The sequence below is a fragment of the Oncorhynchus mykiss genome, chromosome 28, assembly GCF_057628025.1.
Source record: "Oncorhynchus mykiss isolate SJ-2025 chromosome 28, ASM5762802v1, whole genome shotgun sequence".
In the NCBI taxonomy this organism is placed as follows: Eukaryota; Metazoa; Chordata; class Actinopteri; order Salmoniformes; family Salmonidae; genus Oncorhynchus; species Oncorhynchus mykiss.
In genome coordinates this window covers 26,159,716-26,185,000 of record NC_143049.1, presented here as the reverse complement: position 1 = coordinate 26,185,000, position 25,285 = coordinate 26,159,716, and the positions used below count along the sequence as shown (strand labels likewise).

At 41.7% G+C, this 25,285-nt stretch overlaps 1 protein-coding gene across 2 annotated transcripts in view; it reads right to left on the bottom strand.

Annotated features, from left to right (window-relative positions):
• Nucleotides 1–12,836, bottom strand: part of LOC110508192 (paired box protein Pax-3) — a 44,663-nt gene extending 31,827 nt beyond the window's left edge. The window contains exons 1-4 of one of the 2 annotated variants that reach the window (XM_036966581.2): nt 12,347–12,836; nt 11,506–11,741; nt 10,845–10,974; nt 10,198–10,344 (exon numbers count right to left, since the gene is read on the bottom strand). In XM_036966581.2, the coding sequence (XP_036822476.1) occupies nt 10,198–10,344; nt 10,845–10,974; nt 11,506–11,741; nt 12,347–12,431 (598 nt within the window). In that variant the 5' untranslated portion in view covers nt 12,432–12,836. The remainder of the gene's footprint in view (nt 1–10,197; nt 10,345–10,844; nt 10,975–11,505; nt 11,742–12,346) is intronic. The other variant, XM_036966582.2, reaches the window with a different exon arrangement.
• Between the last annotated feature and the right edge of the window lie 12,449 nt (nt 12,837–25,285).

The window sequence follows — 25,285 nt, the reverse complement described above, 5'->3', positions numbered from 1 at the left end:
CTGAAAATGAGAGACTCAACGACAGAGTGAGAGTTCATAAAGCACCCCAGCAGCACTGTATCATGTTAGTTGCAGGGTGGGGGTGGAGCATTCCTCTTTTACTCACTTTCTCTCTCTCTTTTTCTTCGCTCCCTGTTTTTATTATTAGTAACTGCCACGGAAACTCTACATCACGGCCACTCCGTTAATGGCAAATGACAGTGTTACTTTTGTCATCCTCCTGACTTTTTTTTCTCTCTTTCTCTCTCTTTGGGAGTGATGTGGTCTGGGTTCCTTTGTATGGCAGAGGGGAGAGGCCTGGCAGGGCTCTATTGGGTCAATTTCCACGCTCCATCTGTAGGATTCATCAGGGCTGCCCAGGCCCGCATTCAGGGCCCTGTCACCTGCCCGGCAGGGGAGTGGGGGGCTGGGGGAGCTGAGGGAGTCGAGGGGGGGGGGGGAGCACAAAGAGGGCCAGAGAGGGGCCATTGGGGGCTGTGGAGGGGCACAGCAGGGGAGCGCCCACCTTCCACCTAAACCCAGAGGGGCATGGTGATTGGAGGAGGGATGGGGGTTGGGGGGTTGAGAGAGGGGGTAACTGAGAGGGGAGCTGAATGCACCTGGAGAAAAGTGTATGTGGGCAGGGGTTCAGGGGTGCTATAGAGGGAACCAGGATAGCAGGACAGGAGGGAGATAAATTGGGGATGCTCTCTACTCCCTTGCTCTGTGCCGTTCATTCTTAAAACTGTCCCTTACATCACGTCCATTTCCATCAATTCACTCCCCTGTTTCTCATTACTCATGCTCTCTATATACACCCCCCCCCCCACCCCCCCCCCCTCGCCACAACAGCTTTTGAGTATGAGAAGACCAACCACGTTCCGACGGAGGATCGGGACGAGAGGGGAACGCAGGCGCAGGAACCCGGAGCAACAGTGTTCCCACACATTCTCGTCAGCAAACAGGAGAAGAGGATAGTAAACACACAAAGGGAGGCCTCGACCTCCTCACTTCAACACCCAAATCAAATGTTACGCTGGAGCTAAAGCACCAGGGTGCTGAGAATACAAAATACTCAACAGTTTGGCTGTGTCTCTGACCACAATGGGGAAAAAATGGTTTTACTGTTGAATTACCCAGTAAAATAGACATTTAAACAAAGCAGGACAAGGCCAGTAGATAAAGGAAACATTGCATAAGGATGGCAGAGTGCCACAGTAAGAATAGACAGAGAGATAGATTTAAATAGGTAGTTTGTGTTAGACAGTGCTTGTCTCTTAAACTATTACAGACATTCATGTGCTGTTCACACAGAAACCAGCTCTAACACATGCACGCACAAACACACGCAAGCACACACACACACGACTTGGGAACACACACAACAAAAAAAAAGCACACATACACAAACGTGAGCTAAACTAATGCTTTATCAATCCAGGGAGCAGACAGGCAGTGCACACACACACACACACACACACGCACACGCACACACACAGATGTGAACTGTCAAGCTGTCACTGTCCATTAAGATCACCTGCAGTAGAACTGTATTTAACAATAGAGGAAAACCTCCACACAGACCAGACCTCCAATAGGGACTGGCTTTGTTGACTGTGTAGAGTACAGTGGGCAAGACAAGAGACACCCTGGCAAGCATTCAACTCTCCACCCTACTCTGAGATGTCAATATGAGGAGAGACATCACTCACACACATAGTGACTGATACACAGAGAGAGAGAGAGTCAGCAATACACACACACACACACACACATTAAAATACAACCTGTGCACTCTCTGCTTTTGCAATCTCAGCATAAAGACGTAGAAGAGAAAGAAAGCGAGAGAGAGAGGAATAGAAAAAGAGAGAAAGGGTTTAGAGAGAGGGCCATATGGGGTTGTTTATGACGAGAACGGTCGTAGGGGCGGGCAGCCCATCCTCTAGGGGTTCTTACTATAGAGGGTAATTGAGCTGCTGACATGTGTTCCTCTGCACCCAAAACAAAAGGCAGAAGAGACAAATAAACTAGCTATTTGCCCAGGGAAGTAGATCTGGCCCTTTCAGAGAGTAGGACTCACTGGCCTACTCACTGAATAAAACAGTACATCATGGCCATGGAGGCGTGACAGGGAAAAGCTAGGGCCAGACCCAGCAGATGCACACGGGGCATAATGGTTAACTGAGAGCTTTTGACCCCAGCTGGAGTTAACAGTGTGGGGAGAAAGAAGGGAGGATGGGGAGGAAGAGCGGAGTGGGGCCTGGCTCTCACTTGACTTTCTAAGGAGCCCCCAGGAGTCTGTGCCAGCTGCCTGGGAATGAGGAAGGGAGGTAGGAGGGATAGAGAGATGGAGAGATGGTCAGAGAGACAGAGAGAGAGAGAGAGCGAGAGAGAGAGAAAGGGGAAGACAATGGTAGACAGGGAGATATGGGAGAGTTGGCTGCAGAGATCACACACAGAGAGAGCCAGCGATATGACATTAAAAAGATGTATCACTCTCTAATATAGCTGAAGTGACAAAAAGCCCCAAACGGCCCTGTGCAGGACATTATGTGGACCCAGTGTGGGGCATCTTATTATTTAGTTCCAGTGGGGTGGAGTGAGGTGACAGTTTCACGGTGGCATTGCCACCCCCAGAGAAGGGACAAAGCAGCGGCACAGCACCCATGCAGGGCCACATGAACAGGCCAGTCTGCCACACGCCCCCCCCCCCCCCAGTACCGACTAACCCCTGTCCAGCCGCCCAAGCCACCCGCTCCCCAGGTGCATAATGACCCTAGTGGGCCTACTCTCACAGTTTCACACCAAGCAATCACCATCATCCTTCCAATTCACTTTAGCATTACACATCCATGCAGGATTTCCATGTAATATAGGATGTCTATGTAATATGTTCTATAGCCCAGAGGAACCGAACGGGAGTCCATTAGCTGTCATGGTGAACTAAACATTATTCTAACCCTCTCTTCCTGAGGAGGAGATAGTTTTAACAGGCAGTGACCCCAAGCCGCCCTCTGACCCTGCCCAAACCACACTGCCATGTACTGCCGGAGATGGGAGGGGGACAGGAGAGGGGCGGATGGGGGCTACCTACCCCTTTACAGCCCAACATCACCTCTCCACAAAACATCATAGGCAGTGAACGGCCAGAGAGTTCAACCACCATCACATTCCCAGGTTTCTCTTCTTTTCCATAACAAATGTTCTTGGCTGTGATGTCTGTCTTTCTTTCTTTCTGTTTCTCCCTTTACTGGTTAGTCTGTCTGTCCAGGTTTCTTTAGTTTTACATTTTGACATTTGTGGGATTTTTCTAAGCTTCTCTCACAGCAGTGAGAGATTGGTCGAGTCGAAGACAGTTGAGATGTACGAATACTGATGAAAAAACAGCTGCAGATAAAAAAAAATGTTGTGAGAAGACAGCTAAAAAGAGTCCCTTCTACCGTGTCCCTTCCCTTCTACGCTGAACTAAACTGCTATTCAACAACAAAAAAGCCTGGCTAAACAAAGTTAAGTGATTGACAACGCTGTCTGGCTTTACTCAATTAACTATCTCATTGTGTCCGAACCTTTTTTGCCAGGAGTCCCTTTGCCCTCGGCCCCCCGACTCCATTCTCTTCCAACTCCTTTATCCTCAACCATCACAGAGTTTTGCTTGGCCAATATTTCCAAGGAAATAGAGAGCTCTTTTTATACAGGGACTCCTCTCCTTAACCTTCTATTGGTCGCTCTTCTCTTCTCTCTTCTTCTCTCTTTCTCTTTCAGCCACTTCAAACTGTCTCTCAGGGCAGTGGGGAGAATGTGACGGAGTCTATCAGCAACGAGGGGCAGGTCCAGGGCAGGACCCCGCTCCCTCACTTCAAAGTTGCCCTGCATTCATTAATTGTCCTTTGAATTATATCATGCCGATCACAATGAGGGTGCCAGTGGAGAAAGAAGCAATAATGAAGCATAGAGCCATTCACTTGCAGATAAGCCAGTCTTGAGAGTGATGCTGTGACGTAGGCTAAAGTGAATGTGGTGTGTATAGCTAGGGTGAGAGGAGTAAATCTGGAAGTGAATAGGAGGGGGGATGCTTTTGAATGCAACACTAACTGATGCAATCTGTTGCCACTAGCATAGCTACATTCTCTAAAAATGCTAGCCAGCAGAATCTGGACGTCGCTAACTAACCAGCTGACAATATTTTAAATGGTTTGCAGGAAACGACAACACACTGCAGAAGTAAAAAATAAACTACAACTTTTTTTTTTAAACGATCACTAACTTTATCTTTATCACTTTATCCAAGAAAACAAGGAAATTCGTGCAAGGGGGGAAAGTTGCCATGAAACATATAAATATGGGACTATCAAGCTGTTTCTTTGTTTGACTTGTGGTGACATTCAGACACGTCACCCGTGATTCAAGTCAGTATTCAACGTCCATTCATATCTGAGGAGGTTGGGAGATTAGGTGGAACCGGGCAGTAAGCACTGTTACCTTCAAGTAGGTTTGGGTTGTGCTAGACCATTGTGGACAGGGATGGTAGAGGGGAATAAGCATAAGAGATTAGGTGGAACCTGGCAGTAAGCACTGTTACCTTCAAGTAGGTTTGGGTTTTGCTAGACCATTGTGGACAGGGATGGTAGAGGGGAATAAGCATAAGAGATTAGGTGGAACCTGGCAGTAAGCACTGTTACCTTCAAGTAGGTTTGGGTTGTGCTAGACCATTGTGGACAGGGATGGTAGAGGGGAATAAGCATAAGAGATTAGGTGGAACCGGGCAGTAAGCACTGTTACCTTCAAGTAGGTTTGGGTTGTGCTAGACCATTGTGGACAGGGATGGTAGAGGGGAATAAGCATAAGAGATTAGGTGGAACCTGGCAGTAAGCACTGTTACCTTCAAGTAGGTTTGGGTTTTGCTAGACCATTGTGGACAGGGATGGTAGAGGGGAATAAGCATAAGAGATTAGGTGGAACCTGGCAGTAAGCACTGTTACCTTCAAGTAGGTTTGGGTTGTGCTAGACCATTGTGGACAGGGATGGTAGAGGGGAATAAGCATAAGAGATTAGGTGGAACCTGGCAGTAAGCACTGTTACCTTCAAGTAGGTTTGGGTTGTGCTAGACCATTGTGGACAGGGATGGTAGAGGGGAATAAGCATAAGAGATTAGGTGGAACCTGGCAGTAAGCACTGTTACCTTCAAGTAGGTTTGGGTTGTGCTAGACCATTGTGGACAGGGATGGTAGAGGGGAATAAGCATAAGCGTCTTCCTCTGATTCCGAAGGTGGCATGTTCAAATCCAGCAATAGAAAGTTGTTTTTTATATTTTGGTTTTAAGCCTATCCCAAACCTTAATCATTCAAAGTTAATGCCTAACCTTAACCATTCAGAGTTAATGCCTAACTTTAAGAATGTGAGTTCATGCCTAAACTTAACCTTAAACACTTCAAAATTGGACAAATTTGAAATTTGAGAAACATGGATGATGGACTAATTCTGACGTGAGACTGTGAAAGCTTGTAGGACAACTAACACCAAATTCCCTAGGATACATTCACTATTAATCTATCACTGAGGTTAAAAACTATTAGCCCTGGAATGAATCCTGATCCCTCCATCAATCTCCTAGAAACAGTTGCTATATTCCAGGTATTGTGGCTTTGGATTTCTGGTTTGGCATATTGTAACAGTACAGTTCCACTGGCCAAGTTCAGTTGGGTTTACATAAGTAGTTATAACCCAGGCAGGGAGACAGCCATGGATCACACACAGAGTCAAAATACAGCTTTTCTCTACTCTAGGATTTCTCTGTTGCTCTGCCTGGAGGCAGAGATGGAAAGTAGCCTGTAGAAAACATTCCATTGGTTGCAATGAGGCTTTCGTTTGTTGTGACTGGAGACTCCCATCTCTCTCAATCCCCCTGCTTAATTCACTAAAACAGCTTAAAAACGCATGGACCGTTGACAAATGCACAACATTAAAGAAATACAGAAAATCAATGTCTATCTTCCCTGGTGGTTTTCCCTGTTCATCTTCCCTGATGGTTTTCCCTGTTGATCTTCCCTGATGGTTTTCCCTGTTCATCTTCCCTGATGGTTTTCCCTGTTCATCTTCCCTGATGGTTTTCCCTGTTCATCTTCCCTGATGGTTTTCCCTGTTCTATCTGAGGGGGTATCGGTGTATTCCTGACCTGAGCTTGTACTAGGCTATTATTGACTGACTGTGTGATATACATGGGTCTATTGACATTTCTAAATGCCCTGGGAGAATAGGCATTATGGAACGTTCTAATTGGTTTATATGGTTTGCGTATATACATTCAGACAAATCATATCAGTCAATGATATGATTAAACATCAACCAAATTTTTGCAAAGTATGCATATTACGGTGTATTCATGCTACATTGAAAAATGTCTCACTTTCTCCGTAATTGATATATTTCTCTCTCTCCCTGTATCCCTCTCTCTCTCTCTGCTCTCTGTCTCTTTTTCTCAACCTCTCTCAGTCCATGCCAAAGTAGTGGGGAGCCATTTTCCCCACTTTATTTACACAAACAAAGTCCTACTCAGTTTCTTTGACAAAAGCAGCTAAATCTTTCATGTTTTGTCAGCACTTGATTCCTCCTGTCCCCTGGCTATATGCCTGCCCCAGGACAATGGAGCCAGGAGAATGGGAGCAGATTGTTGGAATGTGCCTCAATGAAACCAATTATTACATGTTGACTGCGTTCACCATGGCAGATTTGAAAGAACTGGGCTTATTCAATTTGGCACCGCAGGACTCCATTTTAAGAGAAGTTATCCCTTTGACTGTTTGTATTTTCTTTTTTTCTCCCCTCCCTCCTCTCTTCTCTCTCCCCCATCGTTTTAAATGGAATCTGTAAGAGAAGGCCACTCCTCTATCATGAAATTGGTTACTTTTACTTAGCTAAATGAGGCTAAAGGAGTGTCATTGGTGATATAGTCATACAGACTATACAGAGGAACGGTGTCATTAATTAGGAGCCACTTACTGGGATAGTATTCATTGATTAATCTATTCCGTTTTGGAGGCACTTTTACATGCCAGTATCATTTATGGAACTTGCTAATGCAAGATTTGGGTGGATATGTTTCTAGATATTTTTTTCATCAACATTAATTTGTTGTTAAAGATACTATGTATTTACTATTTCCTGTACTAATGCCTCTCACTGCTACTTCTAGTACAAGGGACAACCGTTTTTTTATAATGATAACACAACCATTTTAATTAAGGATACGCAGTAAATCAATTGTATATAGTTATATTTTATTTCCGCTAAACTTCATTATTACAGTTAAACAGGAAGTGGAATCATTCAACATCAGATTCATTTCCTGATTAAAAGCGCAACATTTCCAATTTGCTTGGGGGCATCCTTTTCCCAGAATGCTGTAGGTTCCCTGTAATACCATGCAGATATAGTAGCTACCCAGTCCCAGTATAGATACTTTTATCCCAGCCACAGAACTCTGCAGTGGCCTTTTACCAGACAAATAAATCTAAACGGAGCAGCTTTGATCTCGGCACTTAAGGGAAGCCAACAATGGAGGCCGAAGAGAAAGGGGCAGAGAGCAACAGTCCTCTCTCTCCCACAACTATCGCCTCTACAAACACCTACTTAATCAATATTTGGCCAGAAGACACAGTCCTCATACCCAAAACAGCCTTTTCATATTCTAATTAAGCGCTTTAAAGGACAAAGAAAACAACAAGACCAACTACTTCCACAGACACACAGAAGAGGGGAAAAGGAAAGTCATATTTTGAGAAAAAACGTTTCAGATATGCCATTATCAACAGTTGAGTTTGCACTGAGTTTATAAGTTGATGTAGTCATTATGGATAAGATAATGTTGCTAATGCATATGATAATGTAACATGAGGTCCAGGTACTGAAAGCAAAATACCTAGAATAATCCTTCCATAACACTAAACTATTTCTGTTGAAATAGATAACACATCAAAACAATTATTTTTAGTTCATTCAGATGTTTGGCATATTTGAAAAATAAATAGGCTGTGAATCATACTGTGCCCATAATAACAATTTAACTTCACTTGTTGCAACGTTTTATTATGCCTTGCTGGTCCTGACTTTTTACAATGTCTTCATCCGGTTCATAGGCCTATCTCAGAATATCTGCAAGGCTGTCTAATCTATCTAAACAAGGCATCGACACGAATAGATTACAGAGAAAATTGGGGAGAATAATATCAGATATCGAAACACAATCATAAAAGAGCACCATAAATGCAACAAAATACAAGCCTACAAATTCGTTCCAACCCTGCAGGAAAGACCTTAACCAAACTGGCAGAGTCACTTTTAAAGGTTAATAAAGTCAATTGACTATCCTGATCTGTATTCGCGATGCCTCGCCTGGAAAGAGGGAGGAAAGCGGTTATATTGCATGAATGCGCGCGCCCCGGGCGAAGAGGAAGGGGGCGGGCTTTGTCCGGAGATGAAAGTGGGGAAAAATAAAAGGTTGGAGTTTAATCTACTAGAAAAGGTTTTCACTGCGATGACTGATGCAGTACGGACTAGTAAAACCATGCGTAAAAGAGCGATGTGGGCTCAATCATTTGAGGATGCTTGGAGGGGAAGTACAAATGTTTTATATATGTTTGATAGTTATTTATCTAATGTGGCCTAGAAGTATTTGCTATAAGTGGAACGAAATAGATATATTTAATATATATATTTATTTATATATCAACAAAGCAGACAATGGGCACTGGGCACTTCAGACATATTTTATGAACTACTACATTACCAACAATATTATGCTCACATTTCTAGACTTGTATAACTATGTCAAAAAAAATGTAAATAAGCATGTCAAGTCAATTTAGCCTACTATAAGCATAATGGGAAAGGCCTATGATATCATAGAGCCTACATTCCCTAAAACCCAACAGGTCACTAATCAACAGGTGTTCGGGGAAAATCCAGGTCACAGGGAGAAAGTAGATGCTGTCTCTTTATCTCGGACTCGGAATGGTAAACGCCATCTCCTGACGCTGAGAAACACTCCAAAGTAACATTTTGTAGGTGAAAACGGCATTTTTTTTCTCTGGGCGCGCAGTCTATAAAACAGGCCGGATTTGCTATCGGTGTTATCTGAATTATTCATCACTTATTGCGGGTCCATAATGTCTTCTCCCAGCCCTTTGTCAGCGCATTTTTTCTCCCTTTCTCTCCACATTTTGAAAAGCTTTGGCGTCTTTTTGTACACCACTGAGCCGCTTGCTATAGCAGACCTTTGTGCGCGAGATGCCGAAGTGTGAGTCTCAATGGACTCTCCCGCCTTTGTCTCCCAAGTTCATCCTCAAGTGCCGGATTGTGTGCAGAGGAACCGTCTCTTTTTATGGGGGACGGAACAGTTGGGCAAATGTTTGATCAACTTCATATGGAAACGTTTGGCTTTTGTAAAAGTTTCGTTAGGAAATAATAGCCTACAGGCATACAATTCAGAACTCCAAATGCATAAACAATAGACTATGTTGCAAAAATGTACATAATAGTTCTCTGTCAAGTGCCATTGGTTTTTGAATGTAACGTTTTGTATGTTCAAGTAAACAAATATAATATGCACAGGACTCATTCCGCTTTATAAACCAACCGTAGCCTAAGAAAACACATTTTAAAAACAATTCTGGTCAACAGATTTACTAAACTATTTCTGGACGTATATCATTTATTCCAACTTTATTCAATGCATGATTGGGAAATTGCGTAATGAAATGGAATAACTGAAATTGAAAGATAATTCCTATTTCCACAAATAAAATTGTAGGACTATTCCAATTCATGATTATACTTTATTTAGGCTACACCAACTGAGTCTTGTCTATCCTCTGAATTGAAATGGTACACATATCTTCTAATTCACTATCGTTAAGAGACAAATACTAATTTTCCCCATTCTCAATTTTCCTAAATGTTCCACCAACAGACTCAAGAGGCCAACAAATAAACAAACCTTTACGAAACTTCTAAAGAATAACTCTACACATATTTTATCACAACCAAATATAGAAAACTCAGAGGGAAAAAAAGTATACGATGGTACTAACTCTGAAATAAAAAAATAAGTAGGCCTATCTGTATCATAATTGCACACTTGTCCAATAGAACTCAACATCGTCGCCTAGGCCACATCAACATCGCCAGTGCTCTGCACTGCTTTAAATTAAAACCATTACTTACATCTATCCCCGAGGATGCCGTCGATGCTGTGTTTCGCCCTTCTTTCGTTCTCTTCCAATTCCCTCTTCTCGATTTCATCATCGTCCTCCTCGTCTTCTCCTGCACCTCCCCCGAATTTACAACGCATGGTGCGGCTGATTGAACTCACTTTCGAAACAAAATATGAAATGATAGGCCTACGTTATTTTTTAAATGCCTGCAGGAATACGGGATAATGAGCAAACTTATGTCAAAACAGGTATTAGACATACTAACATGTCATTTATATTGCCATTATGGCACCGGTTGATTTGTTCACACATGGTATTCATATGTTGTTTTTTTAGGCAATGCATGGCATACTTTTAAACTTTCAGATAAGTTTACATGTACATTCAAATACTGTTTTCGTTATGTAGCCAACTGCGGTTATGATTTCTTAGGCCTAGGCTAGTATATCCTCTCTTGACGAAATATTTTCAGCATTGCCTTTTTTTACTATGCAAAAGTTTAGACGATTTCAGTCAAGTAGGCCTACATCCTACCGTCCATGCTTGTTTATTATGAATTACATTATTTGAAAAGTGTAGATATATTGTAAAATATGCATTTTAGTAATGTTGTACGTATTACAAATTGGTCAAGAAAATAAAATAAAATGTAACTACCTGAGGGGACGTTGTTTCTGTCGCAGATGCCGTCTTTGAGTAATGTATCCCTGATTTCCCAGCTGAACATTCCCGGGTTGTCTCTCCTGTATTCCTCGATCTTCTTATCCACGTCTGGGGTGGATGTCTGCTTCATGCCAAGAATGCATACACATTTCTTTCAATATATTGTTGTTGCAAAATACGGTTTCATTTCTGAATAAATTAGACATTGCACAATAGAAAATAAGTACCCTAAGGGGTGTGCCTATGCTTGCTTCTGTTGAGTTTGATTGTTTACTTGGTTTATAAAACCTAGGTCTTGACTCTACATCCACTTGGTGGGTTAATTGAGTGTGTAAAAGTGCGCGTAAAACACCCCCCAAATGTCCTTATCAATTAAAAAAAGTAGGCTATTTCAAATTGGGAATTAATTAATAGCGTATGACAATTCCATAAATTATACCAACTGTAGGCCTACATTATTACGTGTCCTTTTAGATAGCACGTTACTTTTATGGCCTGTCATCTCCCATTAACTCTCTCGTGTCGTTAGTGATGATGACAGTGTTAGAGCATATGGGCTTGGTTTAAAGTTGAAACAATAAAAATAAAATATTCTGCTATTAATTATCGTTGCCTATTTCAGGCAGGTCTTGCAATCCGGTTCTAGGGCCCTCACCTTCGGTTTGCTGCCTCCGATGGCCCCGGGCCTGATGGAGCCGGTCTCCTGATACCGGCAAAGGATTTTGGACACGCAGCCGTGGGAGACTCGGAGCTGGCGGGAGATGACACAGGGTCGAATGCCGTGGTGGGCCATCTCCACGATCTTGTGGCGAATGTGGTTGGGCAAGGGTCTGCCGTTAATAAACACTCCACCGAGTTGATTCACCCGGCCCTGGCCTAACGGGGTAGAGACTGGAAGGAGGGAACTCATGTCATTCAATAATAACAATTACTTCAACAAAAATAACAACAACAGCAAAAAAAAGCCCAAAGAATCAGGCCTATATTTATTCATTCAACCTTTATTTATCCTGATTAAAACGATGCTGTTTTTCAAGAGAGACCTGTTGCAAGAACATTTGTTGATATCTAAAATACCATTTAATCTAGCTAGATATAGGCAAAGGGTTGATTGGTATTGTTTTTACACTTGACCTAATTAATAGTGCACAGTGTAGCTAAATCGATAAATATCAAAATCATAACATGAGCATTGTCGTTGTTTTGATAACAGCTGCTATGTCAATTCAACGGAATCATGGGTTGCTACATGGCCTAGTAGTGTAGCCTAAAATGTTTGTCACTGTCAAAATGCTAGTTCGTGTGTAGCCTAATTGTCTCTTGAAAGGCAAACACAATTATTTATAGACGAACAACAATTTTGCAACTGTTCGAAGTTGACAAAATATCAACACTTGCTATCTGATTGAATCAATTACAAACAAACAAAATCTTCCAACACGCAAGAAACATGCACTTGGTTCCATTTGGACCCATATTTATTTGCAACTGCCTACCTTCCAGAGAGTAGCCTCCCCGCGGGTAGTTCTGGTGGTGTGTCGGGCGCATCATTCTCGGTATGCCTCCGGCTAGAGCTGTCATGTCTCCTAAACCTCCGCAAACAAAGCTTTGCGCTGGACCAAAATCAACACCAAAACGGGAACTTCAGAACAATTCTGGGATCCCCAAAAAAGTTATAGACTACACTTTGGCTTTGATGGAGCAACAGGACAGCCTCCACGTCCTAGGGAATAGCAAGTTGCTTCGTCAAAATAACAACAACATGCAACTATAAACACAAGATAAATCCTTTGAGAATGGTGCATTTGTCGATATCCAATATGGAGAGTGAAAATAGTGAACGTTTGACTAAGCGATGTTTGCCTCTGTTGAAATTGGAATACGCTTAGTTGGAGTTCTTGTTGACACTTGATGTGAATTGAAAAGATGCGTGGAAGTGAAACATTTTAGAAGATGTTTCTCTCCTTTCTACCCCAGTCTTTCCAGGCCTCTGATTGGCTTAGAGAGGCGAAAGTCCTGGGGGCCGAGGGGACTTTTTGATTGGCCGACAGAGGAAAATGTATCATGTCGTGGCCTCACTGGTTCAAGGCGATGTGTTTTGAGTCTTGCGGTGCCCTCGAGCTTTTTGTTTCACAGGATCTGATCCAGGATCAGCCCTCCATCCAATACATTATATCTGGTCCAACCATGTCGATGGATGAAGATGCGTCTTTCACTGAAGGCTACGCTACCCCCTGAGTCTAAGTAAACAGTCACTCATGTATCCATTTATTATGATGTGACTAAAATCACATACACAAACACAGTGTGTTAATGCTATGCACAGTGATGCTACAAACACAATAATTTATTGTACTATTTAGACAGTATTGCACTAATTAGAATAAAAGGAGCACCGGTCGACCCAGCAGGATATGACGCCGGGAGTGCAGTAAAAGTTGTCTGTAGCGAAATAAGTACAATTGTGTGAAGACATTATTTATAACTTCATGAGTGTCAACTGCCCCCCCCCCCCCCCCTCTCTCTTTCTCACAATTAAATTCAATTTTTTTTTTGGTATGCATGGAAACATGTTTACATTGCCAAAGCAAGTGAAATAGATAATAAACAAAAGTTAAATAAACTATCAGAAATTAACAGTAAACATTACTAATAAATAAACATAAATATCGTGTTTGTTCACTGGTTGCCCTGTCCTTATCTCTCGCTCTCGCGCGCGCTCTGCCTCTCTCTCGTCACACACACGCGCGCGCATACGCACAAGCACGCACGCACACAGTTGTTCCCAGTTCAGATACGCAGTCTTTGTGGAGGCTAATTGAACACAGTCAAAAAGCTTCTTCCATTCACCACTCCAATCAATCAAAAGTATCGAGATCATTCCAAAATATGCCTTTGAGTTAGTTCTATGCAAACAACGGGTTATTTGTCTCAAAATTCCACATAGCCTAATATTACCCACCGATTGTTTGGTCACATTTCCAATCAGTAAACGGAACGAAAATACAGTTTTGTATGAGGATATGTATATGAGAGATGTAGTGTGGCTCGGGGTTAAACGTCCCCCTCCTGTAATTCTCACAGAAACCACTTTACCTGGATGCCACTAGTCTTGCTCAACTTAACATTTCATCTGTCTCAGCTCAACTTTTTAAATCACTCCAAAAAAACTATTTTGAGGTTCATTTATCTGTTTTTTTGTCATTTAGAAAATATACGACATGTCCAAAGTATGTGGACATCACTTAAAATTAGTGGATTCCTCCATTTCAGCCACACCGGTTGTTGACAAGAGTATACAATTGAGCACACAGACAAGCAATCCCCATAGACAAACATTAGGAGTAGAATGGCCTTACTGAAAAGCTCAGTGACTTTCAACGTGGCACCGTCATAGGATGCCACCAACAAGTCAGTTTGTCAAGTTTCTGCCCTGCTAGAGCTGCCCTGGTCAACTGTAACTGCTGTTATTGGGAAGTGGAAACGTCTAGGAGTAAGAATGGCTCAGCCGCGTCTGTCCTCTGTTGCAACACTCATTACCGAGTTCAAAACTGCCTCTGGAAGCAACGGCAACACAATAACTGTTCATTGGGAGCTTCATGAAATGGGTTTCCATGGCCGAGCAGCCACATTTAAGCCTAAAATCACCATGTGCAATGCCAAGCATCAGCTGGAGTGGTGTAAAGCTTGCCGCCATTGGACTCTGGAGCAGTTCTCTCAAATCACACTTCACCATGTGGCAGTCCTACGGACAAATCTGAGTTTGGCGGATGCCAGGAGAACCCTACCTGCCCGAATGCATAGCACTGACTGTAAAGTTTGGTGGACGAGGAATAATGTAAGGGGGCTGTTTTTCATGATTCGGGCTAGGCCCCTTGGTTCCAATTAAGGGAAATCTTAACGCTACAGCATACAATGACATTCTAGACAATTCTGTGCTTACAACTTTATGACAACAGTTTGGAGTAGGCCCTTTCCTGTTTCAGCATGACAATGCCCCCGTGTCCAAAGCGAGGTCCATACAGAAATGGTTTGTCGAGATCGAGACCCTCGGTAGGCCAGTTGTGCACAAGTTCTCATTTACAACTGCGACCTGGCCAAGACAAAGCAAAGCGACAAAAAAAACGACACAGAGTTACACATAAACAAAAGTACAGCCAATGACACAAAAGAAAAGAAAAATTGAAAAATCTATGTACAGGCAATCAATGTAAATCAATGATACCTAATATTAGCATTGTCCAAATAGTAAGTAACTTCTTTGAGTTACACAATCCATTTTGAGAAACTTCAGGATGATTTGGACAGGAAGGGCGAATATAAAAAGAGGGACAGTGGATCAAAACCTCACCATAGCGGGTATATTAATAGTGAGATAGTAGAATGCCATTTTGTTCGGATATTTGATTTATCTATTTAAAATAGGATATCTTAGCTTTTAAGAGTCAATTATTAAAAAATATTTTTGCCCGTAGAGGGGGGCGTTTTGACCTGATAGTGGGGCAAAACGCCCCCTTTCTAAAGATTCTACTTTTATTGAATAACAACAACAACAACAAACATTTTTGCCCACTTATTTCCGTTCAAAATGTGATTGCCTAAAGATAGCCAGTATGCACATATCTAAATATTTTTCTGTCAGAAATTTGACATTTCTTAAGGGGGCATTTTCCCCTACAGGCTACTTGTGGCAGTCGTGGCTGTTTGGGGCCTGGAATATAGTCAACTTGATCAACAATTCATAATCCCACATTAACTTTTTTTCATGTTTTTTGTTGTTGCATTAAAGGGATTTAGGCATATCAGCAGCTATTACACTATTGTGCTCTATAAAAGGCCAATAACAACGTGGTCAACTCCAACAGATTGAGCCCTAAAAACATTACTGTGGTTGATATTCACCACAGCTGAATTTTGTTGACAAAAATACTTCTGTGTATAAAAAGAAAAGTGTATTCGAGAGTGGTTTTCCTTCGGAATATTGGATGGCATAATTGGCATCTCCGTATCTCTGAGTGCGCGCCCGGGTGCACCGCGGACCTTAATAAGAGGTGATTATGGAGCGTCGCGGTCCCAGGTGCTCCCTAGCCGGATTAAGGCCGTCACTGTGGAGCAAGGAGCCGCCATACCAAGGTGGAATCTCCACAAGGGAGAGCGTCATTGGATATGATTTTAATTGATTTTGCTGGGATAGCTGAACACTAATAAATGCTTCTGATGAGTAGGCCCTATGCCTAAAGCCAATCATAGCCTAGTATTTGCATAATGGTGTCACTTCTTTATCAATGGGAATAACTTCGTTATAATGTCGTTTTTAGCGATGTCCTTGAGGTGTTAAAAAAGAGCAACAGATGATTAGTATGTCTTATTCATATATCTACATATTAAAAAATACATGGAATATTAAGCACATTATTATTACTATTATTATAATAATTGGGGCTCTTATTATTTCTGATAAATATCCTTTAATAATAAAACATTGTATGATTTAAAAAAAATCTCACACAATGTTAACTATGGAGACAAACAGGCATAATAATAATAATAATAATAATAATAATAATAATAATAATAATCGTTAACATTCTTATTGAATATCCATTACTAGTATAGGCTACGGCATTAAAAATCATTAGGAAAGTGGTTGTTTGCGGCTTTTCTTCTAACCCTGTTCCATGACCATTGCTGTCGTTTTTGTCACCTGAGATCTAAAAAACCTAACAGAAAAAGAATGACTGTTAGCCAAAAGACATCTTAGGGATGGAAATGGGGTATCCCATAGTTAATGAAGGCCTGCTTTTACGTTAAACTTTTGGGGAACAGAAAAGTCTCTTCCAAATGTTGTCTTTCTACAGGAACGCACGGACAATTGAACGCACGAGGGGAATATGGTATGGACACGGGAGTTAATTCACGTGCAAATGGAGAAATTGCTCTCTTTCTCAGAGTTTCAGCACAAAAGTCTACATGAGGAACTTCTTCGCCTAATGGTCGACTAATTCAACATTAGGATGATGACCATGCATGACCTATGGTTCAACCACACGTTGGTGTAACTAACACATGCTTGCAAATGTTCGATTATTGACACAGAGACATGAGAGACATCATTTGACTGTTTTGTGGTCTTGTTGAACTGTGACAATTAGCCATGTTTTATGGTCGGAGGCGTATGCGTTATTTGTGATAATCTAATGTACTAATATGGTAAACGTTATATAGAATTGTCGCAATATATCTGATAACACTATTATTATTTATTTTACGGACATTTATTTTTATTTTTATTTTACCTTTATTTAACCAGGCAAGTCAGTTAAGAACAAATTCTTATTTTCAATGACGGCCTGGGAACAGTGGGTTAACTGCCTGTTCAGGGGCAGAACGACAGATTTGTACCTTGTCAGCTCGGGGGTTTGAACTCGCAACCTTCCGGTTACTAGTCCAACACTCTAACCACTAGGCTACCCTGCCGCCCCGCCGACATGGGACTTAACCTTCCAATCGTGCATTAACAAAACATGTTGGCCTGTTAATAACGTAGTAATGATAATAATAATAATGATCAATCATAATACAAATAATAATATATCATAATAATATATTGTGACATTTGAAACATGCACTACAGTGAGATCACTGAAAAGTGTATTTCTTTGCAGTTTTCTAAAGAAATGGCGTGGCTACTTCTTACAGCAACAACCCCAGCATGTAGCCTGATAATGTTTTTGTTCACAGGGTTCGAGGTGAGATACATTCCCCTTTCCTCCTACACAAATACATCCACGGAACATGAAGGACTTACTGAAACTCTATATCGCCATAAAAGATGGAATGGTGCAAAAACAAAGTTATGATACGAAGTTTGATTATCATGAAAGGGATACTGGATATCCGTGTCAAATCAATTAGTGAAGGGGAAAATCTAAGTCAGAAATTTCCTCGATCAGTCAGAAATTTCCTCAACAAAATGCATCGAAAAATAAAGACCAAAATGCCTCAGTGTAGAAAATAAAACTCGTTGTATTCAGTGCAGGCTCAGAACCAACATAACCTTGTGATGTATCAGAGAGCAAAATTAATTAAAAAAAAAGAATAACAACAAATCTGTCACGTATAGACCGGGAGGAAACAAGAAAGTACCGTTAGGAATTTGGTCTGGTTCTGATCTCAGAATTATGTCATTTTCGATATAATAAACCCACATCTCATGGTATTTTGATTCATTTATTTATTGACGAGTTCTTTCAATTATGAAAGATGACTTATGTTTTTGGGAAATTGTAGCCTAATATAAATACATTGTTCAAAAGTCTAGTTCAATCTGACCCTTTAATAGCAACAATACAACAGTATGAATCAGAAAAACGTCAATTTTGGAGGTTTCGAGTTTTTCTTTTCAATGATCCCTTTTAAAGTCAGTGGTGCATAATGTGGGAACCTTATCATTCTCCCATTATGATGACAGAATACCATGCGTTTACAGTCGGAACTTGTTGCTGTGATGACTTTACACACTGTTTTCAGGTCATTAAAATACATAAGGAATGGTTGATAGCCATTTCCCATTTACTTTGAGTGTAAACAACGATGTATTTAATCCACAGATAAATGTTTGCCACTGTGACAGGGGTGGTAATTCTTAGATGAAAGTAACATGCTTTAATATAAAACCAAGTACTGTCATAGCCAATTTTTGTGTAGGCTATACTGTCCCCAATATATGATATGTGTTAAGACAATACCTATCAGCATAGCCCAGTCAGGACTTTAGCTCTCAATGCAGTCATATATGGATATTTGCAAAAAGGTTGCAAACAAAGAATAGCTTCTCTGGGACAAAATATTCTTATGGTCATTGGTCAATTGGTTGCCCATATAGCCTACAGGTAAGGTAGGACTTGTGGGCCTAAGCTCATTCAACAATGGATACGTTACCTCTAATGTGTTTGATGTTATCAATTACATGCAATCTGAGGCCCGTCACCCAGAGCTCAAACTGGGGGCATTTTGCATGACAGTGAGCCTATAAAGTGGACTTGGTGAGCAGAAGAAAGAGAAGAAGAGAGAAAGATGAGTAGAGGGGCATGGGAGCCCTCAGGCCATGCAGTAGTTTACTTTAATACTATTAAACAATGGTGAGTTTATAGTTTATTATCCCTATGGTGAACTCATAAGGCTATACCTACAACCCCATGCATAGCCCTCCATCCATACCCCCAGGCTACTGTGTGAGCACCTTGGCCCTCCACCTGTATACCCTAAACTAAACCATAAGCTCTCAATTGACCTTTCACCCTGCAGGAGCCTGGGTCATCCTCGCTCTGATGTTGGCATCTTGATCTTGATAAGCTGGTTCATTTTTAAATAATTGCACTACTGTAATACTGAATCACATGCTATCATGGTCCAAACACACCAACACAGTCATGAACATTGCACGACAAAGCATCTTTCTCCTCAGGAGGCTGAAAAGATTTGACATGGGCTCTCAGATCCTCCAAATGTTTTACAGCACCACCGAGAGCATCGTGACTGGCTGCGTCACCGCTTGGTATGGCAACTGCTTGACATCCAACTGCAAGACGCTACAGAGAGTAGTGCGTCTTGGATATAGGTCTTTAACAGGTCTTTAACAGTTTGGATCTAGAGTGTCTCCCCTCTTCTATTTCCATCCTGCCCTGCCTTTCTAAAATCTTTGAAAGCCAAGTTAACAAACTGATCACCGACCATGTTGAATCCCACCGTACCTTCTCCACTATGCAATCTGGTTTCCGAACTGGTCATGGGTGCACCTCAGCCAAGCTCAAGTTCCTGAACGATATCATAACCACCATCGATAAAAGACAGTACTGTGCAGCTCTCTTCATCGACCTGGCCAAGGCTTTCGACTCTGTCAATCACCGCATTCTTATCGGCAGACTCAACAGCCTTGGCTTCTCAAATGACTGCCCCGTCTGGTTCACCAACTACTTCCCAGGCAGAGTTCAGTGTGTCAAATCGGAGGGCATGTTGTCCGGACCTCTGGCAGTTTCTATGGGGGTGCCACAGGGTTCAATTCTCGGGCCGACTCTTTTCTCTGTATATATCAATGATTTCGCTCTTGCTGCTGGTGATTCTCTGATCCACCTCTACACAGACGACACCATTCTGTATACATCTGGCCCTTCTTTGGCCACTGTGCTAACAAACCTCCATACGAGCTTCATCGCCATACAACACTCCTTCCGTGGCCTCCAACTGCTTTTAAATGCTAGTAAAACTAAGTGCATGCTCTTCAACCGATTGCTGCCCGCACACCTCCCACCCGACTAGCATCACTAGTCTGGACGGTTCTGAGCTAGAATATGTGGACAACTACAAATACCTAGGTGTCTGGTTAGACTGTAAACTCTCCTTCCAGACTCACATTAAGCATCTCCAATCCAAAATTAAATCTAGAGTCGGCTTCCTATTTTGCAACAAAGCCTCCTTTACTCATGCTGCCAAACATACCCTCGTAAAAATGACTATCCTACCAATCCTTGACTTCGGCGATGTCATTTACAAAATAGCCCCCAACACTCTCCCCACCACTGCAACCTGTATGCTCTCGATGGCTGGCCCTCACTACATATTTGTCACCAAACCCACTGGCTCCAGGTCATCTATAAGTCTTTGCTAGGTAAAGCCCCGCATTACCTCAGCTCACTGGTCACCATAGCAACACCCAGCATGCGCTCCAGCAGGTATATTTCACTGGTCATCCCCAAAGCCAACACTTCCTTTGGCCGTCTTTCCTTCCAGTTCTCTGCTGCCAATGACTGGAATGAATTGCAAAAATCACCTTAGCTGGAGTCTTTTATCTCCCTCTCTAACTTTAAGCATCAGCTGTCAGAGCAGCTTACCGATCACTGTACCTGTACACAGCCCATCTGTAAATAGCCCACCCAACTACCTCATCCTAATATTATTACTGACCCTCTTGCTCTTTTGCACCCCAGTATCTCTACTTGCACATCATCATCTGCACATCTATCACTCCAGTGTTAATGCTAAATTGTAATTATTTCGCCTCTAGGGCCTATTTATTGCCTTACCTCCCTACTCTTCTACATTTGCACACACTGTACATAGATGTTTCTATTTTTTTTCTATTGTGTTATTGATTGTACATTTGTTTATGTGTAACTCCACAGAGTTGTGTTGTTATTGTCGCACTGTTTGCTTTATCTACGACAGGTCGCAGTTGTAAATGAGAACTTGTTCTCAACTGGCCTACCTGGTTAAATAAAGGTGAAATAAAAAATTGAACTGTTATGCTTATTGTGATAGAGTTTGATATACGCAGAATTCAATATAATTCCCAATGCAAAAACCAAATGATGCCCCTGGTGCATTTGGAAAGTATTCAGATCTGTTGACTTTTCCACATTTTGTTACATTAAAGCCTTATTCTAAAATTGATTAAAAATAAATAAAATCATCAATCTACACAATACCCCATAATGACAAAGCAAAAAAATATATATACTTATTATTGCACATTCCACCACAGATGTTTCTACAACTTGATTGGAGTCCACCTGTGGTAAATTAAATTGATTGGACATGATTTGGAAAGGCACACATCTGTCTATATAAGGTTTCACAGTTGACAGTGCATGACAGAGCAAAAACCAAGCCATGAGGTCGAAGGAATTATCCGTAGAGCTCCGAAACAGGATTGTGTCAAGGCACAGATCTGGGGAAGGGTACCAAAACATTTCTGCAGCATTGAAGGTTCCCAAGAACACAGTGGCCTCCATCATTTTTAAATTCAAGAAGTTTGGAACCACCAAAGCTCTTCCTAGAGCTGGCCGCCCGGCCAAACTGAGCAATTGTCAGGGAGGTGAACAAGAACCTGATGGTAACTCTGACAGAGCTCCAGAGTTCCTCTGTGGAGATGGGAGAACCTTCCAGAATGACAACCATCTCTGCAGCATTCCACCAATCAAGCCTTTATGGTAGAGTGGCCAGACGGAAGCCACTCCTCAGTAAAAGGCACATGACAGCCTGCTTAGAGTTTGCTAAAAGGCACCTAAAGGACTCTGAGATCATGAGAAACAAGATTCTCTGGTCTGATGAAACCAAGGATGAAGTTTTTGGCCTGAATTCCAAGCTTCACGTCTATAGGAAACCTGGCACCAGACCGCTGCTCCCGAGTGGCGCAGCAGTCTAAGGAACTGCATCTCAGTAAAAGAGGCATCACTACAGTCCCTGGTTCGTATCCAGGCTGTATTACATCTGGCCATGATTGGGAGTCCCATAGGGTGGCGCACAATTGGCCCAGCATCGTCCGGGTTTGGCTGGGGTAGGCCGTCATCGTAAATAAGAATTTATTCTTAACTGACTTTCCTAGTTAAATAAAGGTTAAATAAATAAAATAAAATAAAAATGCTGTGGGGTTGTTTTTCAGTGGCAGGGACGGGGAGACTAGTCAGGATCGAGGGAAAGTTGAATGTACAGAGAGATCCTTGATGAAAACCTTTTCCAGAGCACTCAGGACCTCCGACAACGACCCTAAGCACACAGCCAGGACAACGCTGGAGTGGCTTCGGGACAAGTCTTTGAATGTCCTTGAGTGGCCCACCCAGAGCCCGAACCTGAACCTGATTGAACATCTCTAGAGAGACCTGAAAATAGCCGTGAAATGATGCTCTCCATCCAACCTGACAGAGCTTGAGAGGATCTGCCTAGAAGAATGGGAGAAACTCCCCAAATAGAGATGTGCCAAGCTTGTAGCGTCATACACAGGAAGACTCAAGGCTGTAATCACTGCCAAAGCTGCTTCGACAAAGTACTAAGCAAAGGGTCTGAATACTCACAGTACCAATGAAAAGTTTGGACACACCTACTCATTACAGGGTTTTTCTTTATTTTTACTATTTTCTATATTGTAGAATAATAGTGAATACATTAAAACTATGAAACAACACATAGGGAATCATGTAGTAACCAAAAAAGTGTTAAACGAATCAAAATATATTTTCTATTTGAGATTCTTCAAAGTATGAATGAGTAGTTGTGTCCAAACTTTTGACTGGTACTGTATGTAAATGTTATATTTCAGTTTTTTTATTTGAATACATTTGCAAAAATGTCTAAAAACCTGTTTTGGCTTCATGGAGTATTGTGTGTAGATTGATGAAGGGAAAAAAACATTTTAATACATTTTTGAATAATGCTGTTATGTAACAAAATGTGAAAAAGTTAAGAGGTCTGACTACTTTTCGAATGCGCTGTAGCTACATATCGGTATGATTCCTCATGGAAATAGATGCATTGTATTATGGTTTTCTTGGCAGTCTACTAATTTTCGTGGTTGTAAATAGAACTATACGTATTGGAAGCGTGTTTATTGAAGTCTGCTTCATTGATTACATGGGTCGAATTTGATCCACAGAAGTGTATTGTGCATATCACAACGAGTTGCTGTACTTATGAGCGGTTTTCTATGTTTGAGGGCCTATAGGCGTATTTATTTGGCAAGACAGCTGTGCATGGATGCATCTCACTGTAGCAGGCTGTATGTTTTGGTTATTTAGATCTCCAGTCGCATTTTGTTTACTGCGTTTGTTTACTGTTAATGTGACAAGCCTAAATCTAGCTTGTGTCATGCCTTTATGGATCAGATGTTTTGTTTACTGGGCTTATTTGGTACTGCTGTTTTGTTCTGTTCGCATTAATTCGTTCTTATTCACAGTTGTGTCTTTATTCTAAGTCAAACTGCTATTCACTATGTTTGTTTGCATGCATGAATAACAAGGCTACTACTTTCAGCATTTAGTTTGCATTATTTTAGTAAGACAGCTGTGTGTGCGGCTGCATTCACATAAGATGTTTGTAATAGGTGAACTAAGCAGAATTCAATATAATTCCAAAATGTTACCCCCTCACCGATTTCAACTGCCCTCTTAGTCACTTTATCGTGACGCTCAGTCTGGTGTGTTAATTTGTTTGAGTGTGTGTGTGTGTGTGTGTGTGTGTGTATATGTGTGTGTGTGTGTGTGTATATGTGTGTGTGTGTGTGTGTATATGTGTGTGTGTGTGTATGTGTGTGTGTGTGTGTGTGTGTGCAGGGGCGGACTTGGACGAAAGAAATCGGAACTGGCATTTCTAATACACTGGTCCATTTTTCCCTCGAGGCCCCCATAACGGCCATTCTTTTTATCTCACGGCCCTCCGGCCCATTTTTCCCTTGAGCCCCACTGTTAGCCAGATAATGATCATTTTGTGCAACAAAAAAAACATATCTTAGACAGGCGCACTAAGCTAAAGATGGACCAGCCCATCTGGCATTTGCCGGAAATGCATGTATGTGTTTGTTCTTCTTTTGTGCGTGCACATGTGTGTACAAAAAGTACTTATCACGTCGTAGTGCTATAAGAAATGTCCCACCATGGTGCCTCATCAACCTGTAACCTAATACCTTCACCATTGTGGGAGTAGATTTCCCCCATCAACATTGGAACCCCATATCTCTCCCTAATCTAATTGTGAATAATGTCATTATTTCATCTCTCCATCTAGGGAACTCGATGGAAAATGTTTTAGTGTGAACAATATTCACTTTGAAAGGGAGTGTATTTCCCACCATGAGAATAAGAAAAAGGGATACCAAGTAGATGATGTGGCTAGCCTACCATCTCTGCTTGATGATGTGGAAAACCCTGCATTGTTCTCTTTATAAGACCAGAACCTAAAACAGTACATTCTGTCAGTGTAAAGGCTTCCAATGATAGGCTTTTATAGTAGCTTAGTGATTCACAGATTGTGACAAGTACATTGAGATTCATGCAGCATCAGTGAGCTGCACAGAATTCAGTCGTTTCATTGTATGAAACATTGTACAGTGTAACTGTATGAGCCACAGGAGGGCGCCAGTGGTAATCCTTATGGTAATCCTTATTCTGATTTGAGGCTGGGATTCGCACCCTCTGGGCCAAGTTTTTCAAAGGTTATCTATGCGGAATTCGGCTATCGGATAGGATTAAATGCATAGAAATGGAATAAATAGAACGGCAGTCCCCATTCATGTCAATGATTTGTGAGTTCTGTTCATTCTATTTCTATGTATTTAATCCTATCCGATAAGCGAAATCCAGATAGATAACTTTTAAAAAACTGGGCCCAGGTGAGGCAATGTAGTCATAACAATCAATATGAACTACAAATACATGTACACTTATCCAGTAATGCCAGATCAGAAAGGAAGGAAAGGGCTGGCAGATCAAGACTCAAGGATCAATTCTATTACACATATAACACTTGAGCACTGCCTGAATCAATGTCATATAAAACCATCTGAAGGGCTACATCCCAGGGTCCGGCTAACTAAGAAACTGCTCTAAATCCTTTCTGCCATCAAATAGTACTAACCTATACCTAACAGCCAGGACAGCAAGGGCAGA